This window comes from Caloenas nicobarica, chromosome 3, assembly GCF_036013445.1.
Source record: "Caloenas nicobarica isolate bCalNic1 chromosome 3, bCalNic1.hap1, whole genome shotgun sequence".
In the NCBI taxonomy this organism is placed as follows: domain Eukaryota; kingdom Metazoa; phylum Chordata; class Aves; order Columbiformes; family Columbidae; genus Caloenas; species Caloenas nicobarica.
The window spans coordinates 115843010-115862064 of NC_088247.1; the positions used below are offsets into that span (position 1 = coordinate 115843010).

The 19055-nt window shown below is 37.7% G+C and overlaps 1 protein-coding gene across 1 annotated transcript in view; it reads left to right on the forward strand.

The window, feature by feature from the left end:
• Positions 1-19055, forward strand: part of TASP1 (taspase 1) — an 80000-nt gene that overhangs the window by 20572 nt on the left and 40373 nt on the right. The window contains exons 7-8 of the mRNA XM_065631827.1: positions 3872-3951; positions 14528-14634. Of these exons, the coding sequence (XP_065487899.1) occupies positions 3872-3951; positions 14528-14634 (187 nt within the window). The remainder of the gene's footprint in view (positions 1-3871; positions 3952-14527; positions 14635-19055) is intronic.

Consider the following 19055-nt stretch of genomic DNA (forward strand, 5'->3'; position numbering starts at 1 on the left):
CAAAATGTTTGGTACACGGCCACACAAGAAGAGATCAGGAACTGTGAGATTATTAGCGGTGGTGTTATGGAGATTCTTGTCCGTAAAAGAACATACGGAGGGAGTTAGTTTTGCCTGTTTATCCCTGTTCAGCACCCATTTTTACAGTGACAATTCAAAAGCAATTTGAAGTGGCGCATTTCTCATTTTCAGTAGAAATTCTAATGCGTGTGAATTAATTTATTCTGAGATGGTAAATTTATTGGGAAGGAGAGATCGAGTGTCCTAACTGATGTATCCAATTTGCTGTAAATTCTTCTGTAGCATGTGTTATTCTGGCTCAGTATCTCGTCATCTTGTTTAAAACACAGAATCCCACTATACAAATCAAAATTTCAAAAGTTTAAAGTAGAGAATCCCTGAATGCATGAGTGCATTTGTTGAAACGGGTAAGATCCTTACATCTTTCTACGATATTTTATTCATCTTGATGTTGTCAGGATTTTCTCTGCCTCTATATGCAAGAACAGAAAATACTGAACTTGTAGACATTACATATTATCATATAATATATTCCTGTTCATTGTAGAACTTTTCAAAAGAAATTACTATTGTAATTTCAGAATTATGTATTAGGTGGATCTTTGGAAGTGGTCTTTGGTCACAGAATAATAGATTAGATGGTTTTTAGTAATAAGTTTGAAGTTTTTCTATTTCTTATGCTGAAACCTTTACCTGCTTAAGGAAAAGGCCTATTTACATTTGTGTACATATGGGAAAGAATCCCTTCTTAGGTGTTTCCCCCCCCCCCCCCCCACTTTCAGGGATACAGGGATTTGTAATTGCTTCACAGTTTTACACTATTGTAGGCAGGATATGTACACGGCATAACTTGTAGGGAGCACATAGTCAAGAAAGCACCTAGAGTGAAGACTTGCACCACCTATATGTATTTCTTCAGAACAATTTCTTCTTTTTAACAGTGATTTTTGAGTGCTTGCTGCGTTTTATAATCAATGTTACGGACTGAGTTTGTTACTATCTTTAATGAACTTAACCTTCCGCCAATTCTATTTAGCTTGGTGTGGCCTGTCTCCATACAGCCCGTATTCAATGGTCCTGTTGGGAGCAAATAACTCCAGGATAACAATGTTGTTGGAGAAAATGCCCTAAAAAGACCGGTTTTAGCTACCTTTATTTGCATTTTCTGTTAACATGGTCTAGTTTGCCTGGAACCGGAAAGCGCATCCAAGCATCGGCTCTTTGCTGGAAGGACATTTTCATCCTCTGTGTGTTCTGAGCCTGTAACAGCTACAGAGGACTCTTTGTTTGATATACTTGCAAGACAGATCTTTTCATCTTGTTTGTGCAGAAGCAATTTTCAGAGTAGCAGAGCACAAACTCATTCATATTTTTTTCTTTTTTTTTTTTTTTTTTTTTTTTTTTTTTGGTATTTTGAATTAGCCTAAAGAGTTTTGGCTGCTTTCTATCACCCACTGGCTTTATTCCCTATTTTCCTTTTCTCCCAGTAAATCAAGCTTGGTGGTAGCTGTTTAGAGGTAGTTTTGGGGTTTTGTCCGCTTAAAAGCTGCTACCTGCTGCAGCTTTTCTACATAGCTATGTGTAGAAAACACCGATTTTTACATGGATGATTCACGTGCAAGGTCAAGCAATTCCCTGGTGCCAGCCAGCTGGTCCCCCCCTCGCCACCCTGTCACCTGTGGCTGGTACAGTGGTGTGTGTAGCTGGATGTGGAACTGGGTCACAAAACTTGCTTTTTGGGATGATGTTGAAACTGTTTAGTCTTGCTTAGATTTGAGTACCTGCAGATCTGAGTTCATGCTGTATGTCTTGTAGAAGTCTCTTACCAACTACTTCTATATCAATTTACAGGAGATACAGTATAGGTGGTACAGACAACAATGCAGTGAGATCCTGATTTTTTTTTTTTTAATATGGTTTCTGTGGTTATTCTATTGTTTTAAGGCATCTGAACTGAAAAGTTTTAAAAAGTGGATGATCTCCTTGGTATGGGGCCTCAATTAGATGTCAGCAGGAGACGTCCTGCTAATCTAACCGTTCTCTGGGACCAGAACTGGAAAATACTGTGTGCCCACCTTATAGGAGGGAGAGGAATTAAGGACGAAAGTGTGAGCAAAGTAAAAGTCATGTTACTTAAGTTATGAGACATTCTTGGGTGCTTTTTTTGCACTCTTCATAAATAATAGTGACTGCTATGTTTTTAAGTATTAAAAAGCAATTGTGAGATTGCTTGTAAAATGCAGTGTTTCTAACTGATCCGTGCTATTCAAGTTATCGTCTATAAAACTCCTAATATTTGAGCTTGATAATTTTTCCACCTAGCCTTCTTTTCTGTGTAAATTGTTTTATCGAACAGGAAGTGCTTATTCACTTCCCGAGAAGGTATTGTTGATAGAAAACTTTTCTTTTAAAGACCAAAACCTTCTTCTTTTAGTCCATGGAGAACACTACTTAATTAGATTTGGGTGTGATTTGCATTTCTCTCTTGTATTAATGAAGGAGACAGGTCTTTTCTTGAGCACTAGCTTACCTATTAGGAGATGCTTGAGTTGTCCCAAAGTACCCAGTAACTTACTCTACAGTATCTTGCAACATGAACAATATTAATCTGGAGCTGCAGTAACAATGGTAAGAAATATGTATTTAACAATTAAAGTTCCTATAGAAACTCTTTTTTGAGACTTTTGTAAGGAAAGACTGGACATACCTCTTGTATTGGGTAAGTCACAGAGAAGGTAGAAAGTACCACCTCAAAATCCTACAATACTGAAAGCTGCAGGTATCAGATATAGCACCATCAAGAAAACTTCCAACAGCATTAATGCCAACAAATTTGCTAGATCAATAACATTCTCGGAGACTGTAGTATTCTGTGGCCCCTGGGACTTCTTTGTAGCTGAAATAACTTCTTTAGCCTCGTATTTGTAATTCTGGTATTTCTGTAAAACTTTTTGAAATAGCTGTAGATCCTCAGGCTTTACTAGTGTCCGTTAGGCAGTTGTGTTATTCTCATTTCAAAAGGGGGATATGAAGTTACAGTTGGAAATAGTTGTCCTTTACTGTGTTGTTATTGTTGGTACTGTTGTGCAGCAGCTTTCTGAAAATGTGTGATTTCCAACTACCATATTCCCCTTTTCAGGAACTGAGATTAGTTTATTTAAGGAGAAACAGTATAGATAACTGAGGCCTTTTTTCCCCCTAAAAGTTACATGTCTACGTATATATATATTTTTTGCTATTGTTCATTGTCACAATAGTGTGTACTGTCTCTATACTGTAAAATGTTCAGACTAGAAAACAACTTCTCAAATTGTTGGGGTTTTTTTAATATATTAAAAATTCAGCAGACTTGACTCATTTGCAAATGCTTGATAAAACTCCATGAGACAGACCTTTATCATTCTGAATAAGGCTTATTTTTAGCTTGTGTTGTACTTCTCGAAGGACTTCATGATATTCCTGTGGCATTGGCTGACTTCACTGGAAATGCCTTGCTCGCCATTCTCACCTCATTCATCCCTTGTTGTTGTCTTCAGGATCTTATTAAGTTGTTATAGAGAGCCAGACTCTAGATGGCTTTGTCCTGGTTTAGCTGCAATCAAAAGCTGGTGCTATTTGGTAATTAGTTTCAAATTTAATAGCACGTTTTTATTTGATACTAAATGTCAGAGCTGCGTAGTCTTTTAATGAAACTACAAAAGGTTGCCAAATGTAATTATAGCTGACATTCCTGTGAAATGTAGACAGCTTACAATTTTTAAATGACCAAACCAAATAGAAAAAAATAATTGCAAGAAAAGGGGGATTTGTTATATGGTTTTGTTTAAACTCCCTCTTCTGTGTCTCCTAGCTTTTTAGTTGGTGAAGGAGCTTACAGATGGGCAGTTGATCACGGGATACCAGCATGTCCTCCAGGTATCATGGCTACAAGTGAGTAAACTGGTGGTGTCAGTAGGAAGAACAGGACAGAGTAATTTTAAATGGTGCCTCATATTTTGAGGTGTGCATCGCTTCACTGTTCTTAACTAGCTTATGGTATTATGGTGTATAAGCTTGGTTTAAGTTTACTAATTTTCTGTTAAGTATCTAAATAGAAAAAAAAATAAACTATTGCTTCAGCTGCATTATAGCAACATCTAATTCAAGTGAGTTTGTGATTCTAGGATTAAATCCCATGAAGGATTTCCTTTACAGAAATGTAGGCTCTTTAACAGCTCAGGCCCGTGGATCTCCAGTTGCGATCCATCTTGGATGCTAAAAGCACCAGCTAGCCATGGATCTGAATTCCGCAGGTGCCAGTTAGAATCTCTGATTCTGCAGTTACAGCCATCTCCGAGTGGTTGTGCAGAACTGTCTGAACAGGCAGTTGAATTCATTTGCCTTTTTTTTTTAACCTAGGTAGGCTTTGCTTCATCTAATGTAGTAGAATAACCTGACCTAGACAAGGGACTTGGATTATACTGTACAGTAGCCAGGTCTCTTACAAAACCTTTTTTCTTAAAGGAAAGTAAGTGATTATGTTATATCGATACACCATCTGCAAAGTAGGCTAAAAATTAGTACACTTACCCATGGAAAGGAGGATGTGGTTCTCCTTCCTTCTTCCGTCCCCCTCCCCTTTGGAAAGTGCCATTACTACTAGTCTGGTGTTTGCTACAGGTGAGAGCCTGCCCAATGCTTCTTGTTGAAGTTATGTAGGAAAGAATGGGAGATCATTATCCAACAGATAATAGAATGTTTCTTTATTTTACAGTGAACAGTATTACTGCATAAAATACATAGGTAGTCTGTAAACCAGAGATTGAAACCCAGGGCTCCTGTGAAGCCGTTAAGGCTTTTATTTGGTCTGGTTCTAAGTGTAGATAAACATCCAGAAGTTGCAGTTCGAAGTTGCTAATACTCAATGGTTAAATGTAACCCCTGAAACAGTGGCAGCATTTTACTGGGTTGTCCCAATTTTCATACATGCTCATGATACATTTCATTTTGAACGGAAAGTTTTGATTTTTAGTTCCACGTGAGTGAAACTTTTGCCCTATCCATCTAATGTCCAAAAGGGCAGCATTTGCAGAACAACTTTTGGGCTCAGTTAAGCAGAACACCTTTATTTCTGTGACTCTAGAATTCTAGAAAGAGTAAAACGCTTAAAGATTTGGTGTGTTTGTATTGTGGGGTTTTTTGGTTTGTTCTGTTTTTAAGAAAGTAGTTGCTACTTATGTGTAGGAGATGCTCCAGAAGGAAGATTTGTTGACTAATTCTGTTTGCATGCACTGAAGTTTCCATTGTTTCTAGTACCTCTGTGTTTCTGTTGTGACAGAGATGATTAGATTGTAACATTAATTGCCAGATTACTAGCTAAAACATACCCTGGTCAGAGTAAATATACATGGTATAGCTTAAAAAGGAGGATTGCCACTTCTAATTTGGTTTAGCTAACCCAGATTAGGAATTTACATTGGAGAAACATCGCGAGAATAATCCCAGCCAATGTATTTTCACAAACTTGCTCCAAAACACCAGAGATTTCGTCTCCTCAGTACATTCAGCGTACTTCTATTTAGCACAACATTTTGCGTTAAAACAATTAAAATAACCATGATTAGGAAATTATTCCTATTGCAAAGTCACTGCAAAAATGCCATTTGCTGTTGCGATGCCAGTGAAAAAAATATTGGTATTAAAGTTGCCAACCCCCTTCCGTTCCACACACCCTCCGCTTTCACCCAGGTTCGTATGTACTGAAACACACACACACGTGTGATTTATGTGCTTGAGCACTGCACAGGATGGACCTGCTGAAAGAATGAACTGATGCTGGGAAGCAGGATCTGACTGATAAAATTTAAGAGTATGTGAGTGTTTTGCTGGAAGGATGCCTTCAGATTAGGGTAATGGAAAGATATGCTGAAAAATTGAGTGGCAGAGACTGAGATTCAATCAGATATTCTTTGTAATACTCAACAACTTAAAACTGAATTTTTTGTAGATAATCTCTAATTCTGTTGCTTAACCTTAGCATAAATGATAATCTATGTCTAACTGGATTTGCAGAAAGGAGTTATTTGACTATTACCATTTTTGCTTTAGTTTCCTGTTCGAAACAGATGAGGTGGCAGCGTCTGCTGTTTAAGCGCCTAAAATGGATACATAGGAAAACAATATTAGCTTACATTGAGACTGCATTATTGAGAGGCATCTGGGAAAAATATTGCTTGAGCAACTTAAAATTGATCATTTTCCTAAGATTTGAGTACACTTAATTTTGCAGTATATTAATGGCAATATATCTGATTTTTTCTCTTTAAAAAACCAACAAAAGAACAGCAAGAAAGGGCAAACAAAAACCTGAAAAATCAATTCCAGCAAATGTTATGGTGGTTTCCACATCAGTCCTTGGAAAAGCTGCTCTTGTAACATGTAGACTTCTGGTCAGCGAGGCTGGAAAAGAGCCATTAACAGCATTTGTGACAACATAGGATTGTTATAGCTGAAAACAAATTGGAAACTGTCTCACAGGTAACATGTAAGAAAGCCAGAATTGTTTTTTCTGGTGTTACCAGGGGAAGGAAAGTTACACGCGCTTCAGAAACAATGAAAGATGTTTCCAAGCAACCACAAAAGATCTCATCTGAAGCAAGCCATTGCATTAAATACTGTAACAAACTTCCAAAAATGGGAGGGTTTTTGATTATGCTTACTACAATTGCTGTGGTAGAGTTTGTATGGAGAATTGGGGGTAAATTAGCTTCAAATTCTGTGACTGTTGAATAGCTATGTAAAATTAAGAACTGATGTAATTGCCAAACATGAGGAAAATTAGTAAACTAATTACAAAAAACCAAACCCCCAGAAAACTCCAATCGAAGTCTTAGATATGTACTTCCAGTAAGTATTAGCAGGGTGCATATGTTTTGGCTTCTCTGTGCCGCACATGGAAAATACACTCTTGAAGTCGCATTATTCTGTCTTCCTTTTGCCAGACCTGGGATGTCAAGAGTAATGGTATACGTGCTGTAGGGCTGTGGAATTGTGGGACTGGTTTTGCATGGATGAAGCTCTCTGTATGATCAGTTACAGAGAAAGTTGCATGATCGGATTTGTGGTCACACTCCATAATTCTCTCAGAACTCTCCATGTGTCCAAGCACCAAACTAAAATGATGTTTTAAACCATGTTACTTGTTGAACTACCTCAAGGTTATGTCAGGGCTCACCTGCTTCGTCTTTGGGTTGCCAATTGTGCGAGGAAATGGGGTTTCTACTCTGCAGAAAACTGGTGGCTTTCCAGTGTAGTCAGTGGGTGTTTTTTTTCTTTAAAAACAAAAACTTGAAGTGTGATGTGCCTGTATTGCCTACAGTCTGTGCTAGAGAGACTGCTTTGAAAACGTGATTGAAGTATTAAGAGTATAATTGTAATTACGGTTTAGAAATGCTAATTTACTGTTTCATGCAACCTCCTATAAATGTTAAAAGTATACTTTAAATAGGCAACATAGATTCGAGGTACATCTTCAGCTGTCCATATCTTTGCCTGTACTAGTAATAACCGAAGCACTTCTATCTGCATTTCTCAGTTCAGCTGATAGGTGCAAAGTAGTTGATTTGACAAAGATAATGCGGTGTAAGACAACACCTACAATTGCTGACAATGTGAAGTCTTCAAAGGGAAAGAGAGGAAAGGTGACTACTCCTGCAGTCAACTTGTACCGCTAACTCTACCAATGTGGAAGTGACCATAAGTACGTCAGTAAGTTATATTACACGAGAACAAAAGCGGCTGCAGTGGACCCACGTAGCTTGATAACTGGAATCCAAGAGTAGCCACAAATGATACTTAAGGAAGAATATAAGAACAGAGCAAATCTGTACTTCTCTTTTGCTACCCCGTTTACTATCCCAGACTCTATATTCCTGAGTTGTGACTGGTTCCCGCATACATGGAGGTGATCAGCGGCATTTTCTGCCATGAAATTGTTTTTTCCTCTTGAAGCACATATTAATTTCTAGCATCTGCAAAAACCTTTACAGCTTTGGCTTGTGTGAAGAACTACCTCCTCTTTGTTATTTTGAGACTTGCTGAATCAAATCTGCTGGTTTATTGTCAAGTCACTTCTCAGAATCATTCTTCAGTCAAACCCTTTTATTATTACCTTGAATAAATTAGTGTCATCAGCAAAATCACATCTCGTTGTTGAACAGAGTAACTGCTGCTATAGGTTGGTTTGGCGTTCGACTTGGAACAGGCCATTTCTTTACTCATACATTGTTTTGCATTTTTTAACCAATTTTGTCTATCCAAGGGAATTCCCTTTTCTCTCATGACTGCTTGGGAGCCTCTTCTAGAAAAGTGTCATGCAGATTGTCACACTTCTAGTGACACCATATGTCTCCCTGTTCACCAGTATTGTCTACCTAAGCTGCTTCTCCTCCAAACCTCACCCCCCTCCCAGTTCTCTCCTGCACTTCACTATTATTGCATTAAGAAAAACATTTGCCATATTGCTGCAACTGTGCTACAAGGTTCAGTAAGTGGCTCAGGGTGGTGGCTTAGACCGTGTTTTGTTGCTTTGTTTTTAGGGTGAGAATGAAAGAGATCTGGAGAGAAACTCAAGGGGTTTGATTCGGAAACTTGGTTTATCTGGATACGTATCTGGTTTTAGGAAACTAAGAGGTAGAAGTTGTTTGTCTTTTAACAGTATAAGTTGCTATCTCTGTTCTGTAGTATGCAAAGTAAATGAACTCTGGTAAGTGTATGTTTTTCACTGGCAATTAAAAAAAAAAGGAAGGAAGGAGAGGAAAAAAAACCAAAAAGGCCAGACATGATGTAAATCCTCCCTGCCTGGAACTGGACATAATATTGTAGGTTCGCTTGCAGTTCTGAAATCCACACAGCTCAGTGCAGCCAATAGGAAGAGTACAAGTTAGCCAGGAAAACAAGTTGGGCTGAATGATCCAGAAGATGCTTTGAAGGGAAATCTTCCAGGGAGCAGGAAAGCTGCTTGATGGGGTAAAAAAAGAGACTTCTTCCTGGAAGTTGTAAGAAATGGTATGACCAGCAACAGTTTACCCTGAGTTCCTGTTAGAAAGAACAGATCTGTATAGTCGTGCTCTGAGAAAGACATGTTAATACTTTTATATGCTTTTGATGCTGAGCGCAGGGGTTTTTTCCATTCATGGTGCTGTCTCTGTCAAAGTATGACAACATGGGAAAGTAGTGCTAGTAGTCTTTGCGCCCAACACAAGCATAAATGGTGTTAATTTGTCATTTAAGAAAGCTTTTTTTAAAATTCAATTTATTTTAATTTGTCTGTTTTCATTTGTGCCAATTATTTTAGCAACTGCTCGATAGAATTCTTCACTGGATCATTATAGTTCCTGTGGGTTAACTAGTTTACTTTTTAATTCGCTTCCCTCCAATAGTTGCATACTCTTTTAATAAGGAATAGAAAGATAAAATGTAGAAAGTTCTCCTTTCTGATTCTTTCAATTGACTAAAAGAAGTGTCTGCCAGGGGGTGCTATATGATTGGTCAGAGCTCGATCTGTACTCCAAAATATTATTTGTCTTTTCTTAGTATTTCCAATTTACAGTTTGTTTTTAAGCAAGGATTGCTGAGTAGTCATAGGTTGCATAATGTTTTGTTGCATAATAATTTCTTATGTCCATAACAGAAACACTGGCGTTTGTGTTCCACCACTGTAAATAGGGAGGTTTTAATATTGTCGTGAACTTGGTTTGTGATTTAGTGGTGTTAGAAATTTGTGTTTGTTAACTTCTATTTGAAAATTTAATTGTTCACTTCAATATTTTTTTACTTAGCCTGAAAATATGCAAGGGAAGAGATGTGACTTATAAAAGCATAGGAATTTTAAGGAAACATGGGCTTTTTCCTAAAAACTTTTTCTGTTAACTTTGGACAAGAAATGTTAGTGTACTGTAGTTAACAGCCTGTCAGCTACAGACTTAAAGCACACAGACCTAGAATTAACAAGTAGGTATGTATGGCTTTTACCATTATTAGAAGAAAAAAATAAAAAGTGCCGTAGTCTTACATTTTTTTCTGTATATACAGTTTGGTAGTTTCAAGGAGTCCATGAACAGGACAATTCTAATTTTCTCTCTAATAATTCTTCTCTTACCTCTGTTGTCTGGATCATCTCTAGTGGGCTGTGAAAAGTGACTAAGAAGAGCTATGTAGAAAGGAAAATACTGTTGTCTTTCATTTACTGAGTCGCTCTATCATTATATAGTAGAACTGTCAAGGTTTTTGGTTAAATTTTTACAGTACGTAGTATAAAGGTAAAAGGAGTTATGGGAATGATCAGACTGTCAGAGTGCCGACAGGATTCATACAAGAGACGAGTAAATGATGTAGAAGTTTTATGGCAAACAATTGTCACACAGTTGATGTCTCTGAACCGCCTCAGAGACCAATGTTCTCTTTCTTTTTCTTCCATTGAGCTGCTTGCTGAAAATTTCTTACTCATCTCTTTCTGTAAAGTGGTGATAATGATGTAAAAAGCCTGTATAAAAGCTGTATTTATTGCCCAGCCATGATAATGTAGATTAGGATCCAGTGCTAATGTATGATGTAATGAAGATCTTGTGGTCCTTTCTCATCAGTAACAATGGAACCTTTTGAAAATGGGAAAATCTCTATTATTCTTAATTTTGAGCAAGATGTGCCTGTGAGATTTTTTTTTTCTTCTATATTTATAGATATAATACATCATATTATCAAGCACACAGTCTGGCACCATCTCCGCTAATACCAACCTCTCATGCAGGTGAGTGGTGTTGAGTAGGAACTACTTCCACCTGTGCTGTTCTCAGCCACGGAGCCTTCTCCACGGCCATCCCCTCCACTTGTCTCAACTTCTCAAACTCTGCCCTGACCAAGCATTTCAGCCGGTGCTTCTGCCATCTAGCACAATTAGACCCAAAATACAGTGTATTTACATACAGAGTACATGTGGGTAGCTCCTGTTGGTACCTTGCGGGGCTGAAAGGAGAATGTGGAGGACTGGGAAGATGTTTTGAGGTCCTTGAAGATTATTTGTTCTTAAAGAGGGACCCCATGCTGCATGGCAGGGACATGTGATAAATACCATAAACATGAGACTGGAGTCCTGAGCTTTTAATAGTGTTCTAGTTCTGAAATGCTTATGTTGTCAGTCATTACACATCTTTAATCTGGATGGGGCCTGAGCATTGCATTTAAAGGCTGTACATAAACGAGAAAGGAAAACGGAATGGTGGTTGTACTCTGTGGCTTCTGAGGCGCAATTCTTTTAAGAATGAATTTGAGTGTACAGACCCTTACTGCATAGAGTAGTGATTGTCAGGGACTTTTGTCTGAAAGCACATTTGATTTTCATCTAAATGTTTAAATTCTTGAGCAAAATCAAAGGATGGCGTGTGAAATACCTTTCTGTAGGTTCCAACAGCAATACATCTGAGCTGTGATCCAAGAATTTTTCAAACTAAAATTCTATCTACTCCCTTACCTCTCTTTTTCCAGTTTTCTCCCCTCCTCAGTCAATAACCTCTACCCCTCTTGCTTCCCTTTCTCCTTGGCCCAGGCAACATCAGGCTGATGTACTTATATTACATTTGATTTTGGTTGTGTCCTTTTCCTCTTCTCAAGTGTGGAGTATGCTGTTTTGTTGGAGAAGGTGAGAGTGGTTTTTTGTACTGTCATTTAGGACAAATCAAGTTGCTTGATCTTTGCACCACATAGTTGAGGTTTTGCTTTAGACTTAATGGGAATTATGAACTTAAGCTGGCATTTTCCATCTATGTATAGTGCTAATTTTCAAAATGATTTTTCAGTGGGTTATTTTTTCGTGTAATTTGTGCATCATTAACCAAGCACATTTGAATCTTGTGTTTGTTTTTGGTTTTGTGGGTTTTTTTTTTTTAGTTCATAAAATGTTTTCTTGAATTTAAAACCCCATAATATATTCTTTGACAAGGATCACTTCTCCCAGATATGAGACCAGCGAAGTAAGAAACGCGGTAGGGGAAAAAATGCATGATAGGTCTTTATCCCAGCATGCAGGTGAAAGGCAGTTGGGATACACAGGAATTGAAAATATTTCTGACACCTGAGAACTAAATACAGTTTCTTGTCAGCTGTAATTATTACTTTGTAGGATAGAGTCATCCATTCTGTAGACATGGACAAGGTTGGTACATTGCCAGTCTAATTTCATGCATAGTGTTTCTAATTGCCTAGTAAAACGTGTGCTTCTTTGTTAATAATGGCCTGTTTTCTGCCCTATATTTCCACTGATACCACTTCAAATTAACAATACAGATATGAAATTGCTATGAACAATTAGATCTTTCAAAGCAAATCTTCAGGTTTTTTCTTGTTTTGAAAAGACAAATAGAATCTCACAAGGCAAAATCTGAAAATTGCTTAATTGCTTAGCTAGAGACTTGGGACTTAAGTGACTGAAATGTTGCTCTTAAGCTTGGAGAATTTAGTATGTGGTGGAAAAAAGGGCAGGATAAGTAGCAACCAAGGTGCAGTTGGGGCGATGATGCTGAGAGGCTGTACAGCCGCACTTTGTGTAGCTGGCAGGGCAGCTTGGAACCAGCCCACGTGTTCTCTACTTTTGACGGGATCTTTGTGCGTATATTTGAACTGGTGAACATGCAAATATTGCAGAAGTTTTCAGGACACCACTAGCATTAGATTCTGGAGTACAAGGGAAACTTCTCACGTTCTGGTTTTCATGTATGGGCTCCTGCACCCTTGTATAAAATATTCGTCTTGCTTCTGTAGGTGCATCTCTTTTCTGAATTGCCAGGAGGCAATGGCAGCAGCAAGTAACAGGCTTAGGCATATTTATTCCTGTGTAATACTTACTTTTGATGAGTACTAAGGGCAGGCACCATGCTTACTCACCCACGTTGTGGCTCTGTCCATAGGTATTTGCTAGATTTATTGAAGTAATGTCAACTTACAGGCTCTCTTGCTTAAAAATTCTATTAAAACTGATGAACTGGCTTGGTTTATTTTGGGGCATTTCTTATTAACAAATTCCTGATCTATGGGTGAGTTTTTTGTCTGTTTCTCCCCACCCTGAATTAGTACTAGACTAAAATGATTCTTTTCCTGCTCCCCCTTTTCAAGTGTTTGTTTTTTACCTCTTGGACCTCATTTCAAACATAGAAATGTATTGTCCAAAGTGGCTGCATTAATCAACTCTGTATGGTAGAAAGAGTTCCTTTCTTGGTGATGGCAGATTAATATGTGTTTACAGTTTTAAGAAACTGGTATTCATCAGGTTTTTGGAGAGAAATGCCAGCTTTCTCATTACTTTGAGGTTATATACTTGAACAACTGTGGTGGTTTAAGGTCCAGTTTTATGTACTTAAAAACAGATTTAAAGGAGAGTTCACTAGGTGATTTTGGCACCTGCATGGGGGAGTTTCAAAGACGTGAAATGCTCGCTGTCTGTGTACTTTGAAAATTGTAAATGAAAGCTTTGTGTTCTGTTGACTCTGAAATATTGATTTATTCCTAGACAGTTCTTGCAGCTATTCCAGTCTTCTGAATAATAGTGATGTAGCTATATTCAGAATTTCATTTTAAATGAGTTTTTTAAGGCTTATAGATTAAATAGGAAACCTATGCTTTTAACTTCAGTGGAATTTGTGACTTACCTATGTAGAACTCTGCCCTCCTAATAGCTTGATTTTTACATGAGTAAACAAGCAACAAAAGACATTTCCCCCCCCGCCCCCCTTAATCTACATTTCAAAGACAATCTGTGGATAATATTAAGTCAAAACTAGTTTAAATATGTCAATATCTACACTTTTTTAATGAACTGAAACTTCTAAAATGGGAATATGTCATTTTGTTCTCTTAAGCATAATGTATATTTTTACTGAGCTTTAGAGAACACTTCCTTTCTGAATGTGGGACTTATGTGGAAAATACATGTTTGTCTTTTCAAGACCTAGGTGGTCTTTAGACTATGTTAGAATATGGAACATAAAAATATTGCTAGACTATTGTGTGGCTTTAAATATATGGGTAAACATACAGATATGCAATTAAGGTAATAAAATAGTAGCCTAATTTTATGGATATCAGAATGAGCTCACATGGTGTCTATTTACTTGTCAGCAGTCAAAAACAATAATTTTAACACAAGCCACTTACTCTGTTCTCTTCTGTGCAGTGATGCTTCTTTGCGAGCCAGAGAGATATTTAGGCCAGCACAGCTTCCATATGTGTTCATTGACTTGTTCCTACTAGATATTTTACCCATCACTGTTGCTGAACAATGGCAGAACTTTTTTCACTTAGGAAAATATGTAAACATGTTGTACCGAAACTTAAATACGTTGTTGTTGCCTTTTTTAGTGATGCTTTTTGCATAAACAAAAATATTTGGGTGGCATGACCTCCGAAATGTAAACTTACCAATATTTGTTTAAATTAAGTAAATCTTACTTAGTTAAATGCTTTTGAATTATTTTTATAGGGTTTAGTTTAGCAGCTTTTAAGAGGAACAAGAGGAAGCTGGAGTTGGCTGAAAAGGTGGAAACAGATCTCATTCAACTAAAGAAAAGGAGACAATCAAATGAAAAGGTTAGTTCCTGTTTAAAATGTTGTCATCCTAAACTTGCACTGATTGCTACTAAAATTCATGTCATATATGAGACTAACGTAGCATCAGAATCCACTTCTCCTTGACCATCCTAATGTTTAGATGATATAATGATAACTTAGTGCAATTAAAACTTTTTCCGCCTTGCTATTTGAAAACCAATCTGTCGCTTTGTATCTTGTTTGTGCTCTGAAAAATATTTTTCTCATTTTGAACTGGAAATATGACAAATGTAAACACAAACAGATAATTATTTGCTGAAACATTTTCTTTAGCTTGGGATCTCTGTCACTGTTTCCTACTTTTTAATGTTTCCTGAGCGCACTGCATTATGGAGCTGGAATTGGTGAAATTTGAAATATCAGGTAGGTAAACATGTGCATCTGTGCGTGCATCTAGCATTGACCTGGCCCATATTACTTTTACTCCAGAACTATTAGGATTCCCTCAGTTTCCCTCACTCCTAGTTTGAATTTAGAGCCTTTGTTACCATCTCAGAATGTCAGTCACAGTATTTGTGTTTACTGTTGAGTATCAAGGTATAGCTCATTAAATTAAATGCCTGTGCTTTATTTGGGGCCCCGTGGCCTTTCAAACTGGCTGTTTCTCTTTGCTTTGGTAAGCTGACTGACCTTATACGTTATTTATATCAACATATGCAACCACATCAATACCAGAGAATCGCAAAAAAAGTTTATTCTCTGTAGCCTGTGCAAGTGCAAGCCAGTGTTAAATTAGGTGTTTTTCTTTTGTGTTCTTACCTAAAGAAGTTTTCCCTAGCGGGTGCTAGTTTTTCTATTTTCAGGGAGATAAGACCTTTGAGAAAGTAAGGACAGAGTTGGGGGGAAAAAAGTTAGTTATTCATTTTGGAATTTTTTCCTTTTATGGTATGTCACATACCTCCTTGTGAAATTAGTGGTGTTAAATTGTATCCAAGGGAGGAGGGGTCTCTGTACATTATCGGTGTTCATGTAATAAGGGACAAGTCAATGCTTGAAACATATGCCAATGCATGAGCTTACCGACCTGCAATTTGAAATTTCAAGGGCTCCAGAGTCATGTGCAGCGCTTATGGGAGACCCCCAAAGGCCGATGATGGGGTAGGTAAAGGAGGTGATCAAATAGAGCTCTGCTCACCGGTAAGTAATGCAGTAATGGAACACACAAGTTTTGGCAACTTTCTGGGCGCTTCTTGCTCATGGAGAGGGGATGAAAACCAAACTGTGTGAACAATACGGGCTGCTTGTGTTATCCACCGAGCGGAAGATAACTGCAGCCTTACAGGAAGTTTAGTTTTTCAAAATGAAATGGAAACGAAAAATCAAATTATGGAAAAAAAAAAAAGTAGAATAATTCTCTCTAAGCTGTTAGGAAGAGGTCATTTAGCAAGGATGATCCACATGATGTGATCCCCAAACTCGTACTGTCAAAGCTGAGCTCTCATAAAAGGTTTAAAAATAGTTGTTTAAAAACCTTTTAAGTACTTGAATAATTAAAAGTTAATCCTCTTGTCAAAGTCAAGCTTTAATTGATAAATAATAATTAAATATTTTAATTTGCTGTGTGTCTCTGGAGCTGCAGGCCTGACCCTTTCAGCAGGACTTCATAACGGTTTCATTGTCTGGTTTGACTTTCACCTGCTTCAGCTCTGTGCTGCAGCCGAGCTTATGTGCCTCTGCCAGTACTGCACAGTTGTTATAAATTCTGGTCAATTTTGTCTATGAGATTTTGAAAGCTGGGGGAAGAACAAAATAGAAAGGATGCTAACAGTTGAATGGAAATCATAACTAAAAGGCCTCTGTAAAGAGACCTAAAATGGCTGAAATTACCTGGAAGTTGTAGCTACCAATAAATTTGATTAGCTAAAAATAAACATAGTTTTAAAAACTGCTTTTCAATAAAAGTTAGATTATACCGAGCTCAAAAGGAGTGAGAAGCTGTTGAAATTTAATAGATTGTGTGGAAAAGCTGGGCAGTGTAACTTACTAAAGGACTCCTATTTTCGAGTAAATGGAATATTCCCTTTGCTGTATTTTTCATTGTTTACCCTATGTAGGATTTCTAAGAGTGTTATGTGATTGCACACAGGAAGATCCGTTAATAGCTTCACTGAGTTTTGAAGATGTGAAAATTGAGACTTTTTAAAAGTCATAGTGACATATGGACTTACATAGTTAAGAAATCATTTTTGTTTGTGTGTGAATTAACTAAACATAATTATAGGGAGACTGGGTATGATGCGTTAATTCAGCCAGATGCCATTCTGAAATTCTGACCTCAAGCACCAGTAAACATCAGAAGTAACTGATGCTTCTATGCTGAAGTTACTTTTAAGATTGGTTTGAATAAGTGGCACTAAGAATGTCCAGTGCACATGAATTTTTTTAATAGGTTATTTTTTTGTAGGCTAGTTATTTAACTCCATAAATAACATTATTTGATTTGAGGTTTACTAAAACTGATTTGGTTTTTATCTAGTTTAACATATGCACTCAAGTATGTGCACGACAGTTTGAATTAGATGTATGGAATTGGCAGGTTCTTATTTTTCAGCTACCGTATTGGGACAATAACACTGAACATATTTAGAAAAGAAAAATACATCTTTGTACAGAAATACATTCTTTTCTTTGAAGTATTTTGTGCTTTATATTTTTTTGTCATTGATCACCTTGAATGTACCATGTAAACTTCTTATTTTTCAACAATCATATGTTTTGAAGAGATGAAAAGTGTGACATTGGAAGTCTTCTCATCAGGTGCATTCTTCCTGAACTCTTCAGGAGCATAAATGCCTTTTTTTTCGGAGGCGTACGGAAAGTTCCTTTGTTAAATTGTGATGAGCTCTTCATTCACTGGCTCAGAAATGACAGGGTTATCAGTGCAGTTTACACATGTGGAATACTTTTAGTAGATCTCTGCATAGAAATCATGTGATTACAGGAAAATGCATGTTGGCAAGAGCTTTATCCAGTCTGATCTTGAAAAACTCCAAGGATGTGAGTCTGCACCTCTGGGGAGCAGCCTGCTCTGCTGTGTAAGATCTTTTCAATCCACTGAATAGCGTTGTTCTAACTGGGTTAGTAACACCTGGATTAGGTTGTGGCCAGCAGTCGTGGGGCGTGGGAAATACATTTGCCCATGAGATCTTAAGGAAGGGTTCCTTAATTTTATTTTGTCTTTACAATTTGGAAGGGAACTTGTTCTTTTCTTATCACCTTTAGTCCAGTCCTCAAAATTCCTTTGTCTCTTCTTCTCTTGCCTTCCATTATCCTGGTTTTTACCTTCCTCTGCTTTTCAACTTGCTATTTTTCCTAATGCCAGCTGAGACGCTAGACACATAATTTTTCACCTCTCTTTTTCTAAGCAGTTATTCTTCTTTACTGTTAGGACATCCATCTCTTTCTTTTAATACTGAATATGGTTATTGCCAGCTTCTGAGTGTAGAACTCGTTCAGGAAGATCTAGGTGTAGGTAAAGAGAAGAACCTTAGTGTTACTCTGAGTAAAAGCCATGGATGACACTCCTGCTTAGGAGTTCCAGTTGCTTGAAAAAGGCTGTAGGACACTGTAGTGTTGCATTGTGTATTTTTCCTTTTAAGACTGGCGCAGTATTAACTGAAGTGTTATCTCCTAAATTGAGTATGGCCTGAGTATCATCAGCATGGGTCTCCTAAGAAATCTGCTTGACGAATGACATTGTATGCCCAAGGAAATGTTAATAGGTGATGGGAACTTGGTAATTTGAAGTTGAATAATTGGGTCTAGATTTTTTTCCCCTTCCTTCCTCTGGATCCTAGTCCAGAAAACATACGTTTATATGGATAGCCTAATATCTATTGGGATTATTTGCTTGGGTGTTTATATAGGATTTTTTTAATGCAGGTAAGTTTTTATACAGGAAAAACTGATCAGCTAAAGGCGGGAGGGCTTCTGCAACAGCAGCGTTCATCTTTGGAGTATGTGATGGATGATATATTTGGGTTTGTTTATTCATTTTATTTTATATAGACTGCATGCTGTGTCCCATCAAAAGTGTGTGATTGGGCATGAAGTCTGAGTGCCTTGGCCTGGGTTCTGTAGAGAAGGGAATTGAGGGCAAGCCTAGGCAGGGAGGGGAAAACTGCTCTTAGAGTGACGGAATGTGGTGTATTAAGGAAGTGGGAAGGACAGAAAGATCCAAGGTAAGACAGCTGAAGTGTTGGTGAGACAGCAAGCAGTGAGCTTGCATCAGGAATGAATGCTGGAAGATCTCAGGGGAGCAAATCTACCCCACAAGCGATGGAAGTAAAGACACTTTGCTAGTGACCCAGAGGGGACAAAGGGTAATTTGTTTCAACCAAGAAGCCACTAAGGATTGCTGAACTGAGAACAAGTCTGGGAGAGAGAATCTCTCCTGGGGG